This window comes from Glycine soja, chromosome 3 (genome assembly GCF_004193775.1).
Source record: "Glycine soja cultivar W05 chromosome 3, ASM419377v2, whole genome shotgun sequence".
In the NCBI taxonomy this organism is placed as follows: Eukaryota; Viridiplantae; Streptophyta; class Magnoliopsida; order Fabales; family Fabaceae; genus Glycine; species Glycine soja.
This window is the reverse complement of record NC_041004.1, coordinates 46,324,730-46,346,409: the sequence shown is the minus strand read 5'-3', so window position 1 is coordinate 46,346,409 and position 21,680 is coordinate 46,324,730. Positions and strand designations below refer to the sequence as shown.

Here is a 21,680-nt window from a genome sequence, read left to right as displayed (position 1 = left end):
GCTTCAAATCCAATACAGAACAGTCACATTCCTAATTCACCATAAATACAATAAACAAAGACATAGAAACAATAACAACTAATAGAATAAATAATGATAACAATTAAACTAAACTACATAAAGAAATAATGCAAGAATAAAAAGAAAAGAAAAAAAGGCCTTATCTGTGCACAATCTCGTTTTAGTTATTTTCTTCTTCGAGGAATTGAAGAATAACAAATATGATGTTTGTTATGAGGAAGACATTGTTCAAATTTATAGTGTAAAATTGTTTTATATTATTAATATATTTTTTTATCTTATTCTTTTCATATTCTCATATAAAACTTTTGAAATATATTTTATTCTATTAGTTCAGAAAATTATTCGTTGTTATCAATTATATCATTCTATTAACTTATTATTACTATTAAAATCAAAATTATGGTTGCGACATTGAGTGCCTCAATTCTAGTTTCTAACTCATATTTGTTATAATTGTTTGTTTAATAGGACCGTGTCATTTAAGAGAGTAAAAAATTCATTTTTTTTATCAATTATAATGAAGGCAACAATTAAAAATGTAAAAAAAATAATATCAATACGAGTCAAACTTTGGGAGTTAGATAAACTTTGAAATATCCATGATGGTTGCTTTAATAAGTTGGTAACGCTCAAATTTCATTGCATTTTAGTTGTTTTATTAAAATACTACTATAACTTTATCTGTTAAAACAATTCAACTTCTATAAAAAAATTAAATAAAAAACTTAATGTATCATATGACAGTATTATTGGTATAAATAAAATTAAACATATTATTGACAAAATATATAAAAATAAGTTATATAGAGAAATGTTATTTTTACTAAAACTTGTAAGGATAATATCAAAAGATAATAGTATCTATAATTAAATAAAAATAATACTTAATAATAAGAATTATGTTAATAATGTACATTTTCAATTTTTGCTAATTAACACAGTATATACAGTAACACATATATATATATATATTATTTATTAAAGTTAATGTATTTTAATGTGTTGTTCTTTTATAAAATTTAGAAAAGAATAATTTTGTTTGGTATATATAGAAAAAATTATGAAAAACTGAAATTGAAAGATTAGAAATATGAAGAGTCAGGAAAGGTATAAATGAGAAAAATCAAAAGTCAATAATGAAAAAAAAAGGCAAGAAGCTAAAACGTTAAAGAAAATGCACTTTTAAAAGTAGAATCGTATTAGATTGTTCTTTATTTTTTCCAAAACACATGATTATATCCCTTTATCGTAAAAATATATTATTCATTTATAAGTAAAAAACTCAAATATTGATTATTTTAAAATTATCACCTAAATAATTTATTAAAAAAAATACATTTTACCAGAGAAATAATTTCCGAATCATGCTATGGTTGGTAGGAAAATATAAATGAAAGCGAAGACAAGAGCACAATATTCATTGGTGAGAGTGAGAGAGTTTGCAAATTGGATGAAACAAATCCCAAATTGGTGGCTGCTGTGAGAGTCAAAAAGGCTTTTCAAGAAAGAATAAAGCATTTTTGTGAGTAAGAGCATTTCACAACCAACATTATACATACTGAGGAGAGAGAATCAACTAACCTGAGTGAGACTAGTTAAAAGTGTGTTAGAGAGAGAAAGAGGAATCGGGAGAGGGAGAGGGCGTGGTCGTTTTCATTTCATTTCATTTTTGGTCTTCTTGTTCTTCTCCAAATAAAAATTCTCCCTATTTCGTTTCCTTAAAACCCTAATTTTAATGTTGCTTCTCTGACACAACACAATTCATCGGTAAAAACCTAACCAAACAAGAAACCAATGACTGCCGAGTTAGGGCAACAGACGGTGGAGCTCTCCACCCTCGTTACACGCGCAGCTAATGATTCCTATGCCTCTCTCAAAGAACTCGTCGATAAATGCAAGTCCTCTGAATTATCCGACACGGACAAGAAGATTAGCATCCTCAAATTCCTCAGCAAGACTCAGCAGCGCATGATCCGCCTCAATGTCCTCTCCAAGTGGTGCCAACAGGCAATTCAATTCGCTCCCCCTTCTATTCTTCAATTCCAATTTCATGCTATTCCATTATTATTTTTGATCGAATTTCCTTATAATTGATTCGTTTTTTTTTTTTTTTTTGCTTGCAGGTTCCTTTAATACACCACTGTCAGCAACTGGCTTCGACTGTTTCAAATCACGACATGTGTTTCACGCAAGCTGCTGATTCGTTATTCTTTATGCACGAGGGGCTTCAACAGGCGCGTGCCCCCGTTTACGATGTACCTTCCGCCATTGATATTCTTCTCACCGGAAGTTACCAGCGTTTGCCCAAATGTATAGAGGATGTGGGGACTCAGTATGCTTTGACCGAGGAACAGCAGAAACCTGCTTTGAAGAAGCTGGACACGCTTGTTCGGTCCAAATTGCTTCAGGTTTCTATTCCCAAAGAGTTTTCCAATATTATGGTTTCTGATGGTACCGCAATGCTTAGGTTAGATGGGGAGTTTAAGGTTTTGATAACGCTTGGGTATAGAGGGCACTTGTCTTTGTGGAGGATTTTGCATTTGGAGCTGCTTGTTGGTGAGAAGGATAAGCCTGTGAAATTGGAGGCAACACGACGTCACTTGCTTGGGGATGATTTGGAGAGGCGAATGGCAGCGGCAGAAAATCCATTTTCGGTGTTGTACTCTGTTCTCCATGAGCTGTGTGTTGCACTTGTCATGGACACGGTCATAAGGCAAGTGCAGGTTCTTCGACAGGGAAGGTGGAAGGATGCAATTCGGTTTGAGCTCATATCTGAGGGGCATGGAGCGAGTTCTAGCTCTGCGCTGAACCCTGATGGGGAATCTGATTCGTCTGCCATGCGAACTCCAGGGTTGAAAATTGTGTACTGGTTGGATTTTGATAAGAATGCTGGTGCGTCTGAATCGGGCACATGCCCGTTTCTCAAAATTGAACCAGGGTCAGATCTTCAGATAAAGTGTCTCCACAGCAGCTTTGTCATAGATCCCTTGATGGGCAAGGAGGCAGAGTTTGTTTTGGACCAGAGTTGTATCGATGTTGAGAGGTTGCTGTTGAGAGCTATTTGTTGCAACAAATATACCCGTCTATTGGAAATTAAAAGAGAGCTGGTAAAAAATGTTCAGGTCTGTAGAACCGCAGATGATGTTGTGCTCCAGTCTCAAATGGGTGAACTTGATATTGAATATAAACAGGTTGGTTTACATTTATTGGGAAAAGTTTTCTCTTATTGGGAGTTTGGAGTGTCAAATTGGCGTGTTGCATTGCATTGGACTTTAGTAGGTTTGTAAGGATTAAATTTGGATGATTATTTTGGGGTTTTATTTTATGTGCTTGTTTGGTGTCTGTCCTTTTGGGGTTTGACTTTGCTTACATTCTTTTAGTTTCAGAAAATAGATTCTCAGATCCTGGATATTCAACTTTTTTTTTTAAATCCTGGATTATCGAAGTACTAGGCCCGATGTACATTTGTTGCTGAACAATCAATTTTGGCTAATAATGCTTTATGTAGGTTAAGATAGATAATTTTGAAGTTCTGGTCAAAATTATAGTCATCTTATTTCTGCGTTATCTGCCAAAGATTTGGGGTTTACTATTGTTGAGATACCACATCGACCAAAGACATGACAAATCTAGTCCTTACAAGGCTTCAACAGTCCTCAACCCCACAAAATCGGTTTGTAAGATGAGGATTGCACAAGACTATAAGGACTACATTAGCCATATCTCTAGTCAATGTGAGATCTCAACATCCCTCTATGTTGATATGCACGTGTTTTCTATTGAAAGACTCTTCATCCTTACATCATACAAACTGTTGCAATTTTATAGATTCATTCTTGAATCTTGATACCTTCCCATCAATATTATGCGTGTAATCTGATGCCCTACCTTCTTCCATTCAATCTTGCTTGGGGTTTTGAATTTGAGATCTGCCTCTGTCTGTAGAAGGATGATAAGTGCTGCAGCAAGGACTCTGAGGGCCATGAGGTTTTGTGTGTGCGTGCCTATGGCTCTTCTTTTTTCACTCTTGGAATTAATATAAGGTACCTAACTTTACTTGCATTTTTCTAATCTATTGCATTTTAATTTGGGGGATTTTTTCAAACCCATTCCTTTGTTTTGCTATTCAGGAATGGCCGTTTTCTTCTTCAATCTTCTCAAAACATAGTGGTTTCTTCCGCTTTATTAGAATGTGAAGAAGCTTTGAATCAGGGATCTATGACTGCAGCTGAGGTCTTCATAAGCCTGAGAAGCAAAAGTCTATTGCACTTATTTGCATCTATTGGAAGGGTTTTAGGCCTTGAGGTATATTTACCTGTTTTCTCTCCTTTGGACTGTCTTCGAGCTTATTATTTGGATTACTGGCTTACCTGACAGTCTAAGACCTATGGATTATGGGGCATTCTTGCAGGTATATGAGCATGAATTCAATACAGTTAAAATACCCAAGAATGTTTCAAATGGTTCAGCTATGCTATTGATGGGATTTCCCGACTGTGGAAGTTCTTACTTCCTGCTGATGCAACTTGATAAGGATTTCAAACCCTTGTTTAAGTTGTTAGAGACTCAGCCCAACCCATCTGTAAAAGATAATTTATCTGGTGAGCTTAATCAGGTGCTGCGGATCAAGGAAATTGATATAGGACAAATGCAAGTTCATGAAGATGAAATGAATTTAAGCCTGGTTGACTGGGGAAAATTACGCTCTGTTTTGCCCAATGCTGTTTGTCCAAATCAAACATCTGGACATGAGTTTTTTTCTGATATTCGCCTTGAGAATTCCATACAGATTGCAAGAGGTCATCCTTCAGGTTTTTCATCACTTGTTGATGAAGTGTTTGGACTTGAGAAAGGGTCTTCAACGCCTCCATTCTCTGTTAAAAATCTTTCTTCATCTGTGAATACATCCCTTCCTTCCCAATATGGCTCTGTCCCTATGACTCTCCATAGTTTAAAGGCTGGAAGCCCTTCGCCAAAGTGGGAAGTAGGAATGCAGATGCCACTGGTTAGTAATGTAACAAAAGCTTCTAGTGCTACTAACCACTATAGTGGTTCCTTGTTCTCATCAGGCAGTGTGAAGGGCCCAGTTCAGTCCAGTTCTGTTGGCTCAATACCAACTGGACAAGGAAGGAACTCTGCTGGAACAAAGCTATCTGCTTCCAAGTCTGAACAGGATTTGGCTTCTCTTAAATCTCTGCATTCAGTTGACTCTAGTTCCTCTGCTGCAATGGATGAAGAACAGCTAAGAGTGTTCAGTGATAATTCCAACGATGCTTTAGCTGGAAGTCGGTCATCTCGACTTTTATCTCCTCCACGGCCAACTGGCTCTCGAATGTCCATACCTAATTCCAGACCTAATGGACCTCAAGTTGAATCGTTTAAGGCTGCTGGATCTGGTTCATGTGCTACAACTCCCGTATGTAAGATACTTTCTTTGCATCTTCATGTTTATCATGTTGAGTTTATTCATGCAGTTATTTATTTTATCTTTCTTTAAGTAATATATGACTGGAAAAATGGATCTTTGCAGCCCAAACACTGGAATCAACGGTTAGCTATAACACAGGTGAAGATGTTACCTCCAAAAATGATAGGAAATCTGGAAAACGAACAGCTTCGGATATGTTGACCTTGATTCCATCTCTTCAAGGTGTTGAAAGCAACTCGGGAATCTGCAAGAAAAGAAAAATTTCTGATTCAGCTGGCTGTCAACTGTCTTTGCCACAAGGTGTCATGTCCGCTGAAATAATACCCAGAACAGAAGGATACAGTTATGGAAGTTTAATCGCAGAAGCAAATAAAGGGAATGTTCCATCTAGCATTTATGTTGCGGCTCTTCTTCATGTGGTCAGGCATTGTTCACTTTGCATTAAGCATGCTAGACTAACCAGCCAGATGGATGCATTAGACATCTCATATGTTGAAGAAGTGGGTTTGAGAAGTGGATCATCTAACATTTGGTTTCGACTTCCACTTGCTAGAGGTGACTCATGGCAACATATATGTTTGCGACTGGGCAGACCTGGTTGCATGTACTGGGATGTTAAAATAAATGATCAGCACTTCAGGGATTTATGGGAGCTTCAGAAAGGGATCAATAATACACCATGGGGTTCAGGTGTACGAATTGCTAATACATCTGACATAGATTCACATATACATTATGATCCAGATGGTGTTGTTTTGAGTTATCAATCTGTTGAAGTAGATAGTATAAAGAAATTGGTGGCTGATATCCAAAGGCTTGCCAATGCAAGAACATTTGCCCTTGGCATGAGGAAATTGCTTGGCGTAAGAGCAGAGGAGAAGTCAGAAGAGCTAGTTACAAGTTCTGACACCAAAACACCCAGTACCAAGGTTGCTCTGGATACTGCAGACAAACTAACTGAACAGATGAGAAGGGCGTTTAGAATTGAGGCAGTTGGACTGATGAGCTTGTGGTTTAGCTTTGGTTCAGGTGTCCTTGCTCGTTTTGTTGTTGAATGGGAGTCTGGTAAAGAGGGTTGCACTATGCATGTATCTCCTGATCAACTTTGGCCTCATACCAAGGTTGTTAATTCCCCTCTTCAACTGATTTTTATTTGCTTTTCTTTTTCCATTGTGTTCGTTTTGGCATCAGTGATAGATGCATATTTTTCTGTTGTGCTTCAAAATTTTGATAATTATTGGAAACTAAAACAATATATGCATGCCATATTATCCAGTCATGATTGTTGGCTTTGATCTGTTTTCTTGGTTCATCATGTTCGTTATTTCCTCCATTGTAATGTTTTTGGACTTCCCCCCTTTTCATGAGAAATAATACACATGATCCTGCCAAGGTATTGTTCTCCTTTGACTTTAGCTGGTACATTGCATATTTACCCTGATTATTTATGCTATCTTTTGGGTGAAATTACTATGGAGCATCTTTCTTTTGCTTGTTCAGCCGACTTTGTAAAAACATAGACCTGAAAATGCATTGCATTAATTTAATTGTTATGGTTATTTCTGCTGATGTATGATGGTCCGTAATGCTTGATACCATTTTTTTCCTTTGATATTTCAGTGTTGATAAGAAACCAATTCCTTAATTTTAAGTTGTCTTTTGTATAGATGTATCTAATATTTTGTCCTGGATCTGTTCCCAAGATAAATTCCTCCCTATGTATTTACTAAATTAGATGCTTCTATTCTGTACAGTTTCTGGAAGATTTCATAAATGGAGGTGAAGTTTCACCGCTGTTGGATTGCATTCGGCTGACTGCAGGGCCCTTGCATGCTCTGGCAGCTGCAACCCGGCCAGCAAGAGCTGGTCCTGTTCCAGGGGTTGCAGCTGCCTTATCTTCTATTCCTAAACAGAATGGTAGTTATATATCCTCACACGGTCTTCTGCTTAGTAATTCAACTACTAATGTTGGTCTGCCAACATCTGGACCTGGGGCAAACACTGTCATGCCTACTGCTAGTGGTCTCACTAGCCAAACACTTTCAATGTTAGCTGCTTCTGGACGTGGTGGCCCAGGCATTGTTCCAAGTTCACTTTTGCCCATTGATGTTTCTGTTGTGCTCCGCGGTCCATATTGGATACGGATCATGTACAGGAAACAATTTGCTGTTGACATGCGTTGCTTTGCAGGAGATCAGGTGTGGTTGCAGCCTGCAACACCGCCTAAAGAGGGCCGTCTTTCTGGAGGTTCACTGCCTTGCCCCCAGTTTCGGCCTTTTATCATGGAACATGTTGCCCAGGAATTGAATGGATTGGATCCTAGTTTTACTGGACAACAGGCAGGTGGGATGGCAAATTCAAATAATCCAAACCCTGGTTCAGGATCCCAGATGATGGCTGCAAATGGAAATAGAATAAATTTGCCAATTTCTGCTGCAATGCCTAGGACAGGAAACCAAGTAGCTAGTTTAAACCGTGTTGGAAATGCTTTAGCAGGCTCTTCAAACTTAGCTTTGATGACATCAGCTGTCTCTCTACGGAGACCACCTGGAACGGTTGTCCCTGCACATGTCAGAGGCGAGCTGAACACAGCCATTATTGGTCTTGGTGATGATGGAGGATATGGAGGTGGTTGGGTTCCTCTTGTTGCTCTTAAGAAGGTTTTGAGAGGTATTCTCAAGTATCTTGGAGTGTTATGGCTTTTTGCCCAGTTACCTGAACTTTTGAAAGAGATCCTAGGATCTATTTTGAAGGAAAATGAAGGCGCACTTTTGAATTTGGACCCTGAGCAGCCTGCCTTACGTTTTTTTGTTGGGTAAGTATCTTATTTCCCCCCCTTCTGTGGTACTTCACTTCTTATGTTTCTAGAATTCTTTTATTTAAGCACCACTCTGCTGTAATTTTTACATTCCTTCTTGATACATGGACTTTTGCTATATCTTTACCCTTCCTGCTTAAAGGGGAATAATTGCAGTTGTGATATTGGCAATTTTTACATTCCTTTTCTTATTCATCTACTAACTTTTTCAGCATGTTTCTTACTTCATTGTTTGTTTCATTTCTTTGTTCCCTTGGGTGATTTAGCCTGGAGAGTTCTTGCAACAATAATTTTCAATTATTGAATTTTGGATTAGGATGTTAAACAAAATGTCTTTAATCAATTTTTTTTTTAATTTCTTTATGAGCATGATACATCAAATTGATTTTTATATGTGAATGAATGTTATGCATATTGATACTTTATGACTTATTAGCTATAGTTGGCAAAAAGTAAGAAAAAACTTTATTGCATTTTGATCTCTCCAGTGTTAGGAGCGTTCAAATTTAGCCCCCTTAATTTAATTTGGAATGTTATCTCCTGGGTTTATAAGTTGATGCAAAATTATGCTTCCCTGCCCATAATCTGTTCGAAGTGGCTATTTTTGCTAATGGGTCATTTTGGCACATGGACTCTGCATCATCAAAACTAGAAACTGATTGGTACTTCCCTAGGGTTTCACTTTCTTTGTACCATCAACTGTACCATATCAGGTGTAGCTTTAATATATTTAGAGTGGGAGACAGTGATGACTCACATAACCAAGGTGCTACACATTTAATATTACAAGAGTAAGAAATCAAATTTAAAGCCATGTGAGCAAAAGCAGTGTGACGAGTCTTGATTGCTTACATACAGAAACTACAGGGTAATGTAGCAATTGGAACTAGAGGAACCAAAGTCATTTTTGGTGAAACTAGGACTAAAATTGTAACTAAGCTTAAAAAAGGAAACAGCTGGTGTCTTCTCAGGCTCTTCTTAAATATTTGCCATTCTTATTCCAGTTATTAGACACACTAAACTGAAATGCTGTCTTTTCATCCTTCTGCAGAGGATATGTATTTGCTGTTAGTGTCCACAGAGTTCAGCTTCTTCTTCAGGTATTAAGTGTAAAACGCTTTCACCAACAGCAACAGCAACAGCAGCAAAATTCAAATCCCGCACCAGAGGAATTAAGTCAATCTGAAATAAGTGAAATATGCGACTACTTCAGCCGTCGAGTGGCATCAGAACCCTATGATGCTTCTCGTGTTGCATCATTCATAACTATGCTCACTTTACCTGTGGCAGTACTGAGAGAATTCTTGAAATTAATTGCTTGGAAAAAGGGATTATCGCAGGCACAAGTTGGAGATGTTGTTTCAGCTCAAAAGCCACGGATTGAGTTATGTCTTGAAAATCATTCTGGGTTGAATATGGATGAGAACTCTGAGAGCTCATCTGCATTCAGAAGCAACATCCATTATGATCGCCTGCATAATTCTGTTGATTTTGCGCTTACTGTTGTTCTTGATTCTGCTCACATCCCTCATGTCAATGCTGCTGGTGGTGCTGCATGGTTGCCATACTGTGTTTCGGTAAGATTGAGATATTCATTTGGTGAAAGTCCCAATGTATCATTTATTGGCATGAATGGTAGCCATGGTGGTAGGGCATGTTGGTTACGTGTTGATGATTGGGAAAAATGCAAACAGAGGGTGGCACGAACAGTGGAGGTTAATGGGAACTCAGCAGCAGATGTAAGTCAAGGTAGGCTGAAATTAATTGCAGATAGTGTGCAAAGAAATCTGCATATGTGCATTCAAGGGCTAAGAGATGGTAGTGGGGTCACAACCAGCTCTGGAGCTGCGTGATTTTGTTAATAGCTGCAATCATATCTATCTATCTATCTAGATATTTTGGGTTAGTGTTGTCAATATTGCGTTTTAGTTTACCATGATATGAAATGGTGCCATACTGAGTTTAAGCATGCCCCCACCATCCTAGCATGTCTCTTCTGCTCATAGGTTATGCTTATGCAGTTCTATTGGAGATGAGCTTTGCTGTAATGGAGAGAGTGCACAGGTGATTACAGACAATTTTGATTAAATTACTTTTGATAGCCTAGCTTAGATTTGCGGGCACCAATTTTAGATTACTAACCAAATATATAAAACGAGTATTCGACGTTTCTCTCAGATCATTAACTAGGTTGTACAATATCTTTGCTGATAGTGTAGTATTATGGTATAACTACTTGGCTGGTGGCTATTGTTATTGTACAGATGACATCAAATGAATAGATTAGTAAAGGAAATTTGTTACGCTCGATCTCTATCGACAATAGATAAAGACCTTGCTGCGTATTTAATTCTGAATTCATCTTGTTCTTGGCATGCTCTGTCTCAACCCCGGTTGCTTTTATGTTATCTGTAATAACCTCATTTTGGCAGCAGCTTCTTAATTGTGTAACGTGTATCGTTTTCTGATCATTGAAACAGCTGCAGGATTTATTGGTTATTTGGACTCAGCTAGTTTTTACTGTTCATAAATACTATTTTGGCCTTATTTGGAAATAATATCTCAATTTGAAGAACTCCTGCGAGGGTTGGGTAGAGCAAAAAACAAAAATTTCCAGTGGAAACGTATTGCTACCCTACGAAAATAGGAATATAGATTTATAAGTTGTTTGGGTGAGAATAATGAAAAAAGAGAAGATAAAATAAAGAAGAAAGTAATATTCTTTTCCTATTTTTAATTTATCAGAAGTGCCAAACTAAGTAAAGACCTTTTTATCGTGTATTTGTCCTATTTTCTCTTGCTTCATTCTCTGCCTAAAATACGTTTGGTCTATGTAACATAATGTGTTTGGTTCAGTTGAAATAGAGCTTAAAATACGTTTGGTCTATGTAAAATTGTTTAAAAAATAAATTAAAATATCTAAATACCCAAAGAGTAATGATAAACCATTTTTGTCAGATTGGAAGTAGAATTTGAAATGGTATGCAACAAACCAACCATTGTCGTGCTGATGGAAGAATAGGGATCAACATATGTGATGCACCCAATCGAAACATTCTTCACGTCAATCGCAACCGCTTATATTTATAATTTCAATCTACAGTTGTCATTTCATGCACCAATGCGCCATGACTGTGACCATTAACGAGTATCTGGTGCATTATTTTGGAGCACGGTGGGTGGGAGTCTTGGTCTTGAGTTTGACAATGGACACCAAAACGATATTTTCAACGAGCAAAGTGAGTTTAATAATAGTTAAAAATAAAGTGAAAACAAATTTGAGCGATGGAAAGTGAAGAAAAATGATCAATTTCTTCACTAGTACCAGCAGTAGCAATTAATTTTTTATTTTATTTGAAAGCTTGGTCTTGATTTAAATAACGAAATCTCAGACAGCCAAAAATACTAAACTAACAGAATAGTTTATTTCATGGAGAAAATATCATACAGTCTCCTTAGAAGTAGACACCTCATTGTCCTCCTGCTGCTGCTCAGTGACTGTAACAATAGGTTTCTCGGATGAGTCCCCCTGGGTGGAATCAGGTTCCTTCTTAAGCTCCGACTCAAACTCCTTTGCAGCCTACACCATTGATTTGTCAAAAATAATAATAATAACCATCCTTAAAAGCAATAATGTGCAAAAGTGAATGCCAAAATCCAACAAATAACCATCCTCCCATTTCATTTTAGTTTTCCCCTCACAGTTGTTATAATTTGGGTTACCTGTTGGAAGCTCTTTACAGTCTTGCCGATGCTACGGCCGACTTCAGGCAATTTCTTGGGCCCAAAAACCAGGGCGGCCACGCCGGCAATAACGACCAGTTCGGGCACCCCCAGACCGAACATGGCGTTGCAACTCAAACCTTTGTTTCTTCGCCGACCATTTACCGCAACCCTTGCTGAATTGAACAACTTGGGTGTGCCGAAACACAAAGATGAAGAGGAACCCACGCTAATAGCGCCTCTTGTCACTGAACTCGAAATCGAAACGCAGCTCATCATCATCATCGTCTCCATCTCCTCCTCTGCCTCTGCCTCTGTGGCTAAGATTTTTTAGATTTTTTTTATTTTTTATAACCTAACACCTTTAAGGCTTTAGCCCCAAAAATAAAATAAAAAACAAAGTAAAAGTAAAAGACGAATACTGAATAGTATAGATTACATGTGAAAAGAATACTACATGTGCTACCTAACTTCACCCCCCGCCAATAATATTGACCATGTCCATCTACGCAAATGTAGTAGTCATAGATAGATAGATAGACGGAGTATAATGATCAATAAATTAAGTCACTAACCTACTCATTTTTTTGGGACAGCCCTAATATTAGTAATTTTTTGGTACAAACTACTACAAACCATATGGTAAATATTTGAGAGAGATATCTTTTGTCTGTTTCCATGGAGTTCTATAAATCGGTTAAGAGACCTTTTAGTTCCTTAATCTTAATTTTAATTTAGTTACTACGTAAAAAAAATGTTTACTTGTTTTTCCTTTTTGAGTTTTTTTTTGTATTTTTAACTAAAAAGTTTTTAAAAATCTAGATTTTTCATCGTTAACTACGAAAATTAAATTTTAAACAACTAATCCAAAATAGGTTAAAGAAATGAATAAGGTTATGAGAATTTATTTCTAAAAATTTGACAATAATTTTTAGATTGTATTTTATAAAAGAGTGGTGCAGAGTTGATGACTTTATATTAGAAGGATGATCATCCTTGTTTTGTTTTAAAAAAAAATTATGATATACTTCCTTCCACTTCCTTTATCCTGGATCAAAGATTACATGCAGATTTTCCTCAATCAATTAAGTTAAAGACTAATATCATTTATGGTTCATACTTATATTTGGTTCATACTTATATTGACCAGCTCTACAATCTTAATTCTTCCTCATTGGGACTATTCTCTCAAGAAAAGTGTAATAGAAACATATCCATTTCGGATCAGCCTATCAAACAAACAAAAAGTAAGTGCGTATGCAATTTGTAAGTCTTAGTCCAAGAAAATTTTGTGTATGGTGAAAATTAAATACAATTTTTTTCACTAAATTGATCATGTGAACTCAATGAAACATTACACATGAACTGTTTAAGTTTACGTTTCCTTCTTTAAAAAAATATAATTTAATTTAATATGCTTATATTGTTTTTATGATAAATATGATTATATTGTTTAAAACCATTTTTTTAATTTTGAATAATTGTCTTAATAATATGATTTTTAAACAAAAAAAAAAGTGCATTAAAGGGTGAAACGGGGGCGACGAACTATGTGTTAATTGTGATTGACAAACTAGTCATGAGTATTATTGAGGATGTATCTAATTGTTGTGTGAGTCTAAGAGTGACATACATGAAATAATAATTATTTTTTACATTATTAAGAGTGATAAGATAAGCAAAAAAAACTTTCTATTTTTTTTTATAAAAAAATTCAAAACATAGTTCAAGTAAATTAATCATAACATATAGATAAAGTGTTTATAGTGCGTTCCTTAAAAAAAAACGTGTTTATAATGTGTTAGAAGAATCTTGCAAGGATAATAAAACTCAACTTTTGATATATATTTGAAATAATATAACTTTTCTAGTGTATACATAAGTTTCTCCTCCTTTCATATGAGGATTTTGAGTATGTTTTTGTGTACTCTGAAACTATGGTAAACATTTTTTTTTTGTATTCAAATAGATAAAAGTTTTCATCTTATTTCGAAAGGTCATTTAATTTCATTCTTATGGAAGTATTCTATTATTTAACCTCTTTAACAATTTAAAATTTTCAATTATTTTATACCATACATCTATCATTATACTTTCTATGATCATGAACGTCTTTATTATTTTATTCAATAATCCAGTTCCATTTGGTATCTTACATTTGCCATTGTCTTTATAATAAGATTATAAATGCCTTCATAATTTTCATTGTTGGATAAGAATAAGGAAAGAGAAGACCACTTTCAAACTTGCACATTCACCATTCATGTCTTATAAGCAACTAAACTTATTTGAGAGATTAAGAAAATTAATATATTTTAACCTTCAAAGTTTCTGGGTAGCAAGATAATTCTATTCGAATGAATTAGTTAAAAACATATAAAAGGTTTGACGATCATCAAGTTTATCCTCTTACGTGGAAAGATTTACATTATCATTTATCATATGTGCACTAAGTATAGTAAGTATAGTGTGTTTGAAAACTCATTGAGATTGAAAGAATCAAGTTAAGTGAAAATTATAACTATTAACTCTTGAAAATCAAATCCCAAATATATAAATAAATAAATAACACATCCAAAACGTGAAATATACTATACATTATGATTGCATTGTTGAACGAGTGGATTGTATTGGACACATTAATCACACAATGTTAAAAAGGGATGCATAACTAACGCGTTCCCTCAGAGTTAGTACGTGACTGATTCTATTGGGCATTAGCAAGTCAATTGCATGCTAGATACCAATTGATAATTCAATTGGAAGCAAATAATATCCAATTTAGATTCTGCTAAGCGTGACAAGAAGTCAAATAACTTAAGCAAACAATATCCAATTTAGATAAGGCGAACTCCACTTGTCCCCATCATATCTATCTAACTAATATAGGTTACACATCAGCCATGTATTAAGATTTGGGAGGGTCCACACAAAAAAAAAAAATTGAAAAATAGGATTATCCAGCAGAATATGCTCAATAAGATTCACATACATCAAATTGATTTACAACAAGTCAACAAGAATTTGCTCTTACTTACAACTAGCAGAAACAAGAGTTTTGGAATAATTCCCTCATGGAAAGCATAATGTAAATTTAGCTATTATGTTATTGTTCTCAATTAGAAGGAGTTCCACGTGAATCTGCACCACCACGAATCCGCTTCTGAAGATGTTCCAGGCTAGCCACTCTATGCAGGGAAGTTGTTCTCCCCATTTTGTTGCCACCTACCACTGCTGCAACATTCTGCTGCACAGTTTCAATTGAAGAAATGCCTCCCAACCCATTATTAGAAGTGGGTTGACAAAGGTGATGATTTGGGTCTTCTTGCACTGGAACAGCAGCATCAGCTGATGTCTCAGAAGGACTTTCATCAAACAATGGCATTCCCAGTGATGACATCTCAGTCATGGCATGGAGCATTGGGCTCAACCCAGTAATTCTTTTCACTGTCTCTTCAGCCATCTTCACCTAAAAAAGAAAAACAACATGGAAGGAAATGATCATTGTCAATACACATAAACCAATACAATTAGTTTCTCTGAACTTTAGAAAATTGAGACCTTGATGGGCTCCAATCCTCAGTTAGCCACCAAAAGCAAACCTTGGAGAAATTATTACATAATCCGGGACTGTCATAGTCTCAATTAATCTCAACATAACACATAGTTAGACTGTTATTAGTTCTTTCTCGTAAATTAAAAAAAAAAAAAAAAACTAGATTCGTTATGTAGAGATTGGTTGGAATTATAAATATGTGGTGGTCCAAGACTATCTGATAATTTCTCCAAACCTAGGGAACTGCTTAGCAAGAGTCAGTAGGTCTCCTATGTAACAGGTTTTACTTAAGGCCTATATACTAAAGGCAAGGATATACCTTTGCTCTTAATGTTTCAACATCAGCTTTCAGTACTCTGTTGTCAACTGCAGCATTACTGTATTTCTGGCTCACATCCGTGAAGCGCTTTAACAATGAAGAATTTTCGCTTCTTAATTGGGAGACCTAAGATAGAATATTAGGTAAGAAAATATACAATTCTTTGAGGGAATTATTATGGAGACGGGAAAAGAAAATATGCACACCTGTGTCTCCAGCTCAGTTAAATGAGCCTGCTTTCTTCTTCTTGAGCGTCTGGCTGACTCCCTATTAGAAAGCATCCTGAAAGACAAATTTGTTAGGCTTTAAATTAAACAAGCCAGAATTTGTACCTGAACTGAACAAAATTAATGTCTTACGATAAAGGAAAATAAAGAAAGAATCTGTTTAGAAAGAAACAACAAAATCCAGATTCATTTAGCTCAACTACTAAAACAAAAGTTATTGGATAAAATGAGGGGTATAATCGCTTTAAAAGTTATTGCATCCGAGTTTGACATAAAAGATTTCAAGTAAGTCTACTTGAACTGAAAGTCCATGCAGCTACATCAAAAGTTTGTGCATAATTTATGAAAATAGTAGTGTAAGTCACCCATTATTTCACTTCAAAAATTTAATATTATAAGCAGTTTGTCTGGCAGGCAAAACATTTGGTCTATTTTTCAGGACATGATAGTACAATCAAATCAACTCCGTGAGACTAGAAGCATTAAGGTTTTCTATGATAAACATAGTCAATGCTGAGACTATCGTTACCTCCTTACTCGTTTTGCATCAACAGGAGTCATGTTTCCAGTCATATTAATCTCTCCTTCCGCTTCCTCATCATCTGATTGTTCTCCTGATGATCCACTTATTGTTGGCCTCATTGCGACGACAGCGGATTTGTTTTGCATGGAAGGTGAGGAAGGAATCCCAATTTGTGCTTTGATATCTTTATTTTGTAATTTAGAGGGATCATCATTTCCAAAAGGGCCAGATCCTACATAGAAAATACAAATTAAGATGTAAATCTATAGTTCAGTGTATCTTGACCATATTAGGAGAGAAAAAACTAAACGTCTAAAGCATTCTAAATTAAACAAAATTGTACACCGATTTTTCATTCACCCTATTCATGCAGCTTCTAGTTGCCAAAATAACATACTAGTTCAAACCTTTTAAGGTAGCATGCGATCCAACTTCAGAAAAATTAGATGCCTGTGGTCCACTGTCAGGGTTTTGAGATTTGACCAAAGATCCCTATTGCCATGAGCAGAAGAAAACATTAGATACTGGTTCAATTTCCAATGAGAAAGAGGTGATAGAAATGGGGGACCGGGAAGTTTTAGATCAAGCATAAATCCAACTTTGAAGAATACTACTAAGATTGAGAAACAGAAAAGCCTTCTAAAATATAAGGTAGGTGGAGTGCATGCAGGCATAGCATAAATGAAAACTACTTCAATATTTTTCAGTGCATATGGAAAGAATGGAATTAATGCAAAAATTCAATTCGGGAAAAAAAATGGGAAAGATTTCCGTAAGAACCACAGCTAGAAGGTTAATTAAAGAAGTTAACCACAGGTCTAGAACCATCAAGTTTAACTGTGCGGAACCTCTTGATAGAATTGACATTAGATGCAATATGCCACGCCGGAGCAATGTCATTGTTAAAATATTTTATCATTAATTTAAATAATTCATTTTTTTTATACTTTTAACTAGTCCTTAACTAAATTCATGTACTGAAACAATGTCATTGAGAATTTCATACATAACCATGATCTAAATAATACAAAAAAAAAATATTATGACATACTCAGCAATTGTTGTAAATTTATCTTACACAGGTATTTGTTTTATAAAGCTTTAAGAAAATGTAGAAGAAAATGCATACAATTATACTTTATTATAATTTCAGTACTTTTTTAATTCATTGTTATAACTTATAAATTGTGTGTATGGTTTGAGAGACACCTCAAAAGAGAGCATGACACTAGACAAGAGAGACATCTCAAATGGTACTGATCATTTGAGAGCTTGACAAACCTTCACGAGAAAGAGAGAAGCTTCTTAGTAAAGGGAGAAGAAAGGCTCTCAGAAAAGAGAGAAAAATTCATAGACAAAAACCCTTGTAATTCTCTTTGAGAGGGAGAAAGAATTGTACTTTCACCTTAATTACTTTAGTTCTATTAAAGAACGTATGTTGATGATGAAGAATATAAAATAAGTGTAGAGGAAAAGAAGCAAAGAATAATCTTTAATTTTATGCCTCTCATTTTAACAAACAATCTTGGGGAGCGGGGATGATACATTTACATGGGAAAAAAAGATTGTAGTCCCATTTCCCCCTTCAAAGTCATCCATCCAAACGTGCCCTTTAATTTCTAATATCACCATCCTATATTTTCCAGAGTGTATGTGGAATTTTCCTTGAGAGCCACTGTAGACCTTCTACGCGGAAGCATTATTCTGCTTCTCTTCTACCTATTGGTCGAAAGAACAAACTTTCATTTTGCAACTGAGTTTAAGGGAAGGAGAAAAAATCATAAATAGGTAATATCTGTGTGATTTATGATGTGTGAGACTCAGAGACTTGTTGGCTTTCTTTTAGAAAAAATAAATAAATAAAAATTGTTTCAAATATAAAATGAAACAATTCCAAGAGCTAACTAAAAAAAAAAAAAAACATGGGGTTGTTCCGAAAAATGAACATACCCGAGTCATAGCAACAGCAGCGCATGCGAGATTAAGCTTGGTCTTAAGAATAGCATGGTAGTCTTGGGAATCAACATGTAGAGTAACAGGGATGTTGGTGTTGGATTCCTTTTTGAGTTTAGCATGATGATGATCATCATCATGATCAGAATTAGATGAAGAAGAAGCAGCTTCCTGCTGTAGGAACTGCTGAAAGGCCCATTCGGATTCGCTCCGGTTCATCTTTGACTTGAACGATGATGATGATGATGATGAAGAAGATGATGCAGCCACCCAGTATTGCTCCGATATCTCATCTACTGACAACACCCTTTCCATTCCAAAATCCAATCTCTTGTGAATTGTGATAGCAACAATTAGTATTTGAATTTCATTCATCAATTAATTCATCCACTCATCTCTGCAACCGCAAACAAACAATAATCTTATGATTGAATGAATGGACATGTGATATTCTCCTACCTTCCCCTCACGTTTTAATATTTGGTCTTATTTTTTTAATTAATTTCTGACGTGGCATTGCAGCCTCATCCATTTTGGTTGGTTTGGTTTTCTCTTGTGCATCCTTATCCTGTTTCACGCCCACCATCCTTCGCTTTCATTCAACCAACTTGTTCCTAGTTTCCACTTTTGGAACCAATCTATATACATTACTTATTCCAATTATAATTTAATATGCATCACATCCTTTCAATCACATTAAAATTCAAATTATATATATTATTCTTAAAAAAATTATTTGACACTTAATTAATTTTCTTTGATTAGATTATTTTAACTTCAACTATCTTATAAGCTAACTTTACCAAAAATACTCCACAAGAATTCAATCCCGTGTCTTAATTTTACAAATTATAAAAGTGTTATTTTAATTCAAAAATTTGTTAAGCTTAAGTTATTTTAGTTTTTAATCTTATAAAGAACAATAGTATTTTTTTTTTTTTAATTCCTTGATATGCATACCTTAAAACACATGTTTCCGTTCACATAACGAGGGGTTGGCGCGAGATGCGGCTTAGGATTTTGTGGTGAGTTGTGAGTGAGTCAGTCTGGATAGACACGACTGCTGGCTGTCTCGTTCGGGAAATCTTAGGTGGGATCCACGTTCTCCTTTCCTTATCTTCCTTTAGATTTTCTTTTTTTAATCAAGAATATATTAAATAAACAAATTAAATATAGTTAGTGTCGTGAAGTTAGAACGTAATTAACATGTGGTTAATTAGTGCCAAACTAAGTTTCATCTACATCTCACTTAAAATGGTTAGTTAAAATTTTCAAGTGACATTAGTCATTCAAAATTTAATAGATACTTTATGTGAATATCATAATGATAAAAAAAATTGGAAACATAAAAGTTAAAACACATTTACTATCTATCATTAAATAAATAAAAAGATTACTTAGAAGATATAATAGATGAAATTGATCAAATAAAAGATAAATAAGAAAAAAATATTATATAATGAGAATATAAAATAATTTTATATTATTATTTCACCAAAAATTATTATGTATGATAATTTTATTTATTTTTGTGATAATTATTTTGAAAATAACACATTTTTTAAATTTTTGTTGTCTATTGATATTATAAAATATAAATATAATTATAATTAATATTATATTAAAATAATAATTATTTTACGACTTATTTTTTATTCTTTTATATATATTCTATTAGTATAATAGTATATACTACTATAAGGAAGGAATAAGTCTGGTTGGGCAAGAAATTATCCGCAGCCGTCCCATTACTATATTTTTGGGTCCAAAGGTAGCTATCAATATTTTGGGCACTTATTTGGGCCTCGCTTTGAATCTACTAAGCCATCTCCAATTGAATATGTTAGTCTTATACTCTTATTGACGAATATTGACACTGACAAAAGAAAAATAAAGATTAATATTGACCAAAAAATAACATGGCGTACAGAGTGATAAAAGAAATACCTGTGATAAATAAATAAAAAGGATTCCCTTAAAACTATTGATGTACACATTACGAATTTATATTGATAATGTTATAAACTATTAACATATAAAAATAATAATATGTGCTATAAAAAATTCGGGCTCATCATCATCGCCCCGGTTCACCAAAAACCAGTCAAGTTCCGATTTTGTTTTAAACCTGGATGTATTTTCACTTTTCAGTTTAGTATTATGAGTTAGAGCAGCTAATTGCGTGTTTGGTAAGATATTCAAACTTAATATGCTTTAGCCACTTTTTTTTTTAAATAATGTTTTTTTATTTATAGTTAGTTTTTGTAAAAATATTAGTAAGACATTCAAACTAACTATCTGTTCTCTTTATTTCCTTCAATTCTTGAAATTTTTTTCAACAATAATCAGGTCAATTTTATAATCTAAATATATTCTTATTTAAAGTGATATTTTCATAATAGTTATTCTCTAATAGAAACAATTTTGCTTGAGTTGATAAGATTATATGAATGTTTTGTGGAAAATACTTTTAATTCATTTATTTTTTAATTAATGCATTTAATGTTCTTATTAGTAACATTTTTATAAAGAACAACTAATATTTTTTTAAATGTCAAATGACATATTTGATCTTTTTTTTTTTTTTTGTCATTTAGTCATTTATCTTTTAGAAAGTTTATTTTGATTATTTTTTTAAAAATTGGTTGAAAATGATTCTTTCGTCGATTTAAAGTTAACACTGTTATAATGTTCAACTACTATCGATTAAAAACCACAACAATAAAAAAAACCCTAATCCTCAATAGTTCTTTCTCTTTTCTTATTACCGTTAGTCTTCTCTCAAAGACCAAAACTTTTAACATCTAATTCCTCCTCATCAACTTCCTTTCCTTCCCGCATCAAATTTGTGATTTCCTTTTCACCCTCATTGTCATCGTGTGCAATGGCCTCCATGTCGTGCATGACAACAAGATTACCTCATTTGATGGGATCACCAAATCCTTAGATCCCTTGTATCATTCACTAAAATTTGATTATGATTTATGATTTGCATGTGCAGTCATGGAATTTTCAATCCAAAAGAGGGTTAGGGTGGTGAATGATGAAAATAATTTATCATGAGTGTGTTCTGAGTGCTTTTCTCATTTTTTATTTTGTGGTGATTTTA

General features: G+C 34.5%; 3 protein-coding genes across 3 annotated transcripts; 1 reads left to right on the top strand and 2 right to left on the bottom strand.

Annotated features, from left to right (window-relative positions):
* Nucleotides 1-1,467: 1,467 nt before the first annotated feature.
* Nucleotides 1,468-10,620, top strand: LOC114407702 (mediator of RNA polymerase II transcription subunit 14-like). Its single transcript, XM_028370895.1, has 8 exons — nucleotides 1,468-2,031; nucleotides 2,148-3,215; nucleotides 3,970-4,067; nucleotides 4,155-4,329; nucleotides 4,436-5,444; nucleotides 5,555-6,573; nucleotides 7,207-8,267; nucleotides 9,322-10,620. The coding sequence occupies exons 1-8, from the start codon at nucleotides 1,819-1,821 to the stop codon at nucleotides 10,121-10,123; spliced, it is 5,445 nt and encodes a 1,814-aa protein (XP_028226696.1). The 5' UTR covers nucleotides 1,468-1,818; the 3' UTR covers nucleotides 10,124-10,620.
* Nucleotides 10,621-11,563: 943 nt separating this feature from the next.
* On the bottom strand, nucleotides 11,564-12,356 carry LOC114407703 (sec-independent protein translocase protein TATA, chloroplastic-like). The gene is made up of 2 exons (XM_028370896.1): nucleotides 11,994-12,356; nucleotides 11,564-11,850 (listed from the first exon to the last, which is right to left on the bottom strand). Exons 1-2 carry the CDS (start codon nucleotides 12,285-12,287, stop codon nucleotides 11,713-11,715), a joined length of 432 nt encoding a protein of 143 aa, XP_028226697.1. The 5' UTR covers nucleotides 12,288-12,356; the 3' UTR covers nucleotides 11,564-11,712.
* A 2,561-nt stretch (nucleotides 12,357-14,917) lies between these two features.
* LOC114407700 (light-inducible protein CPRF2-like) lies at nucleotides 14,918-19,038 on the bottom strand. Its single transcript, XM_028370894.1, has 6 exons — nucleotides 18,569-19,038; nucleotides 17,026-17,110; nucleotides 16,625-16,850; nucleotides 16,075-16,150; nucleotides 15,869-15,994; nucleotides 14,918-15,462 (listed from the first exon to the last, which is right to left on the bottom strand). The coding sequence occupies exons 1-6, from the start codon at nucleotides 18,944-18,946 to the stop codon at nucleotides 15,109-15,111; spliced, it is 1,245 nt and encodes a 414-aa protein (XP_028226695.1). The 5' UTR covers nucleotides 18,947-19,038; the 3' UTR covers nucleotides 14,918-15,108.
* Between the last annotated feature and the right edge of the window lie 2,642 nt (nucleotides 19,039-21,680).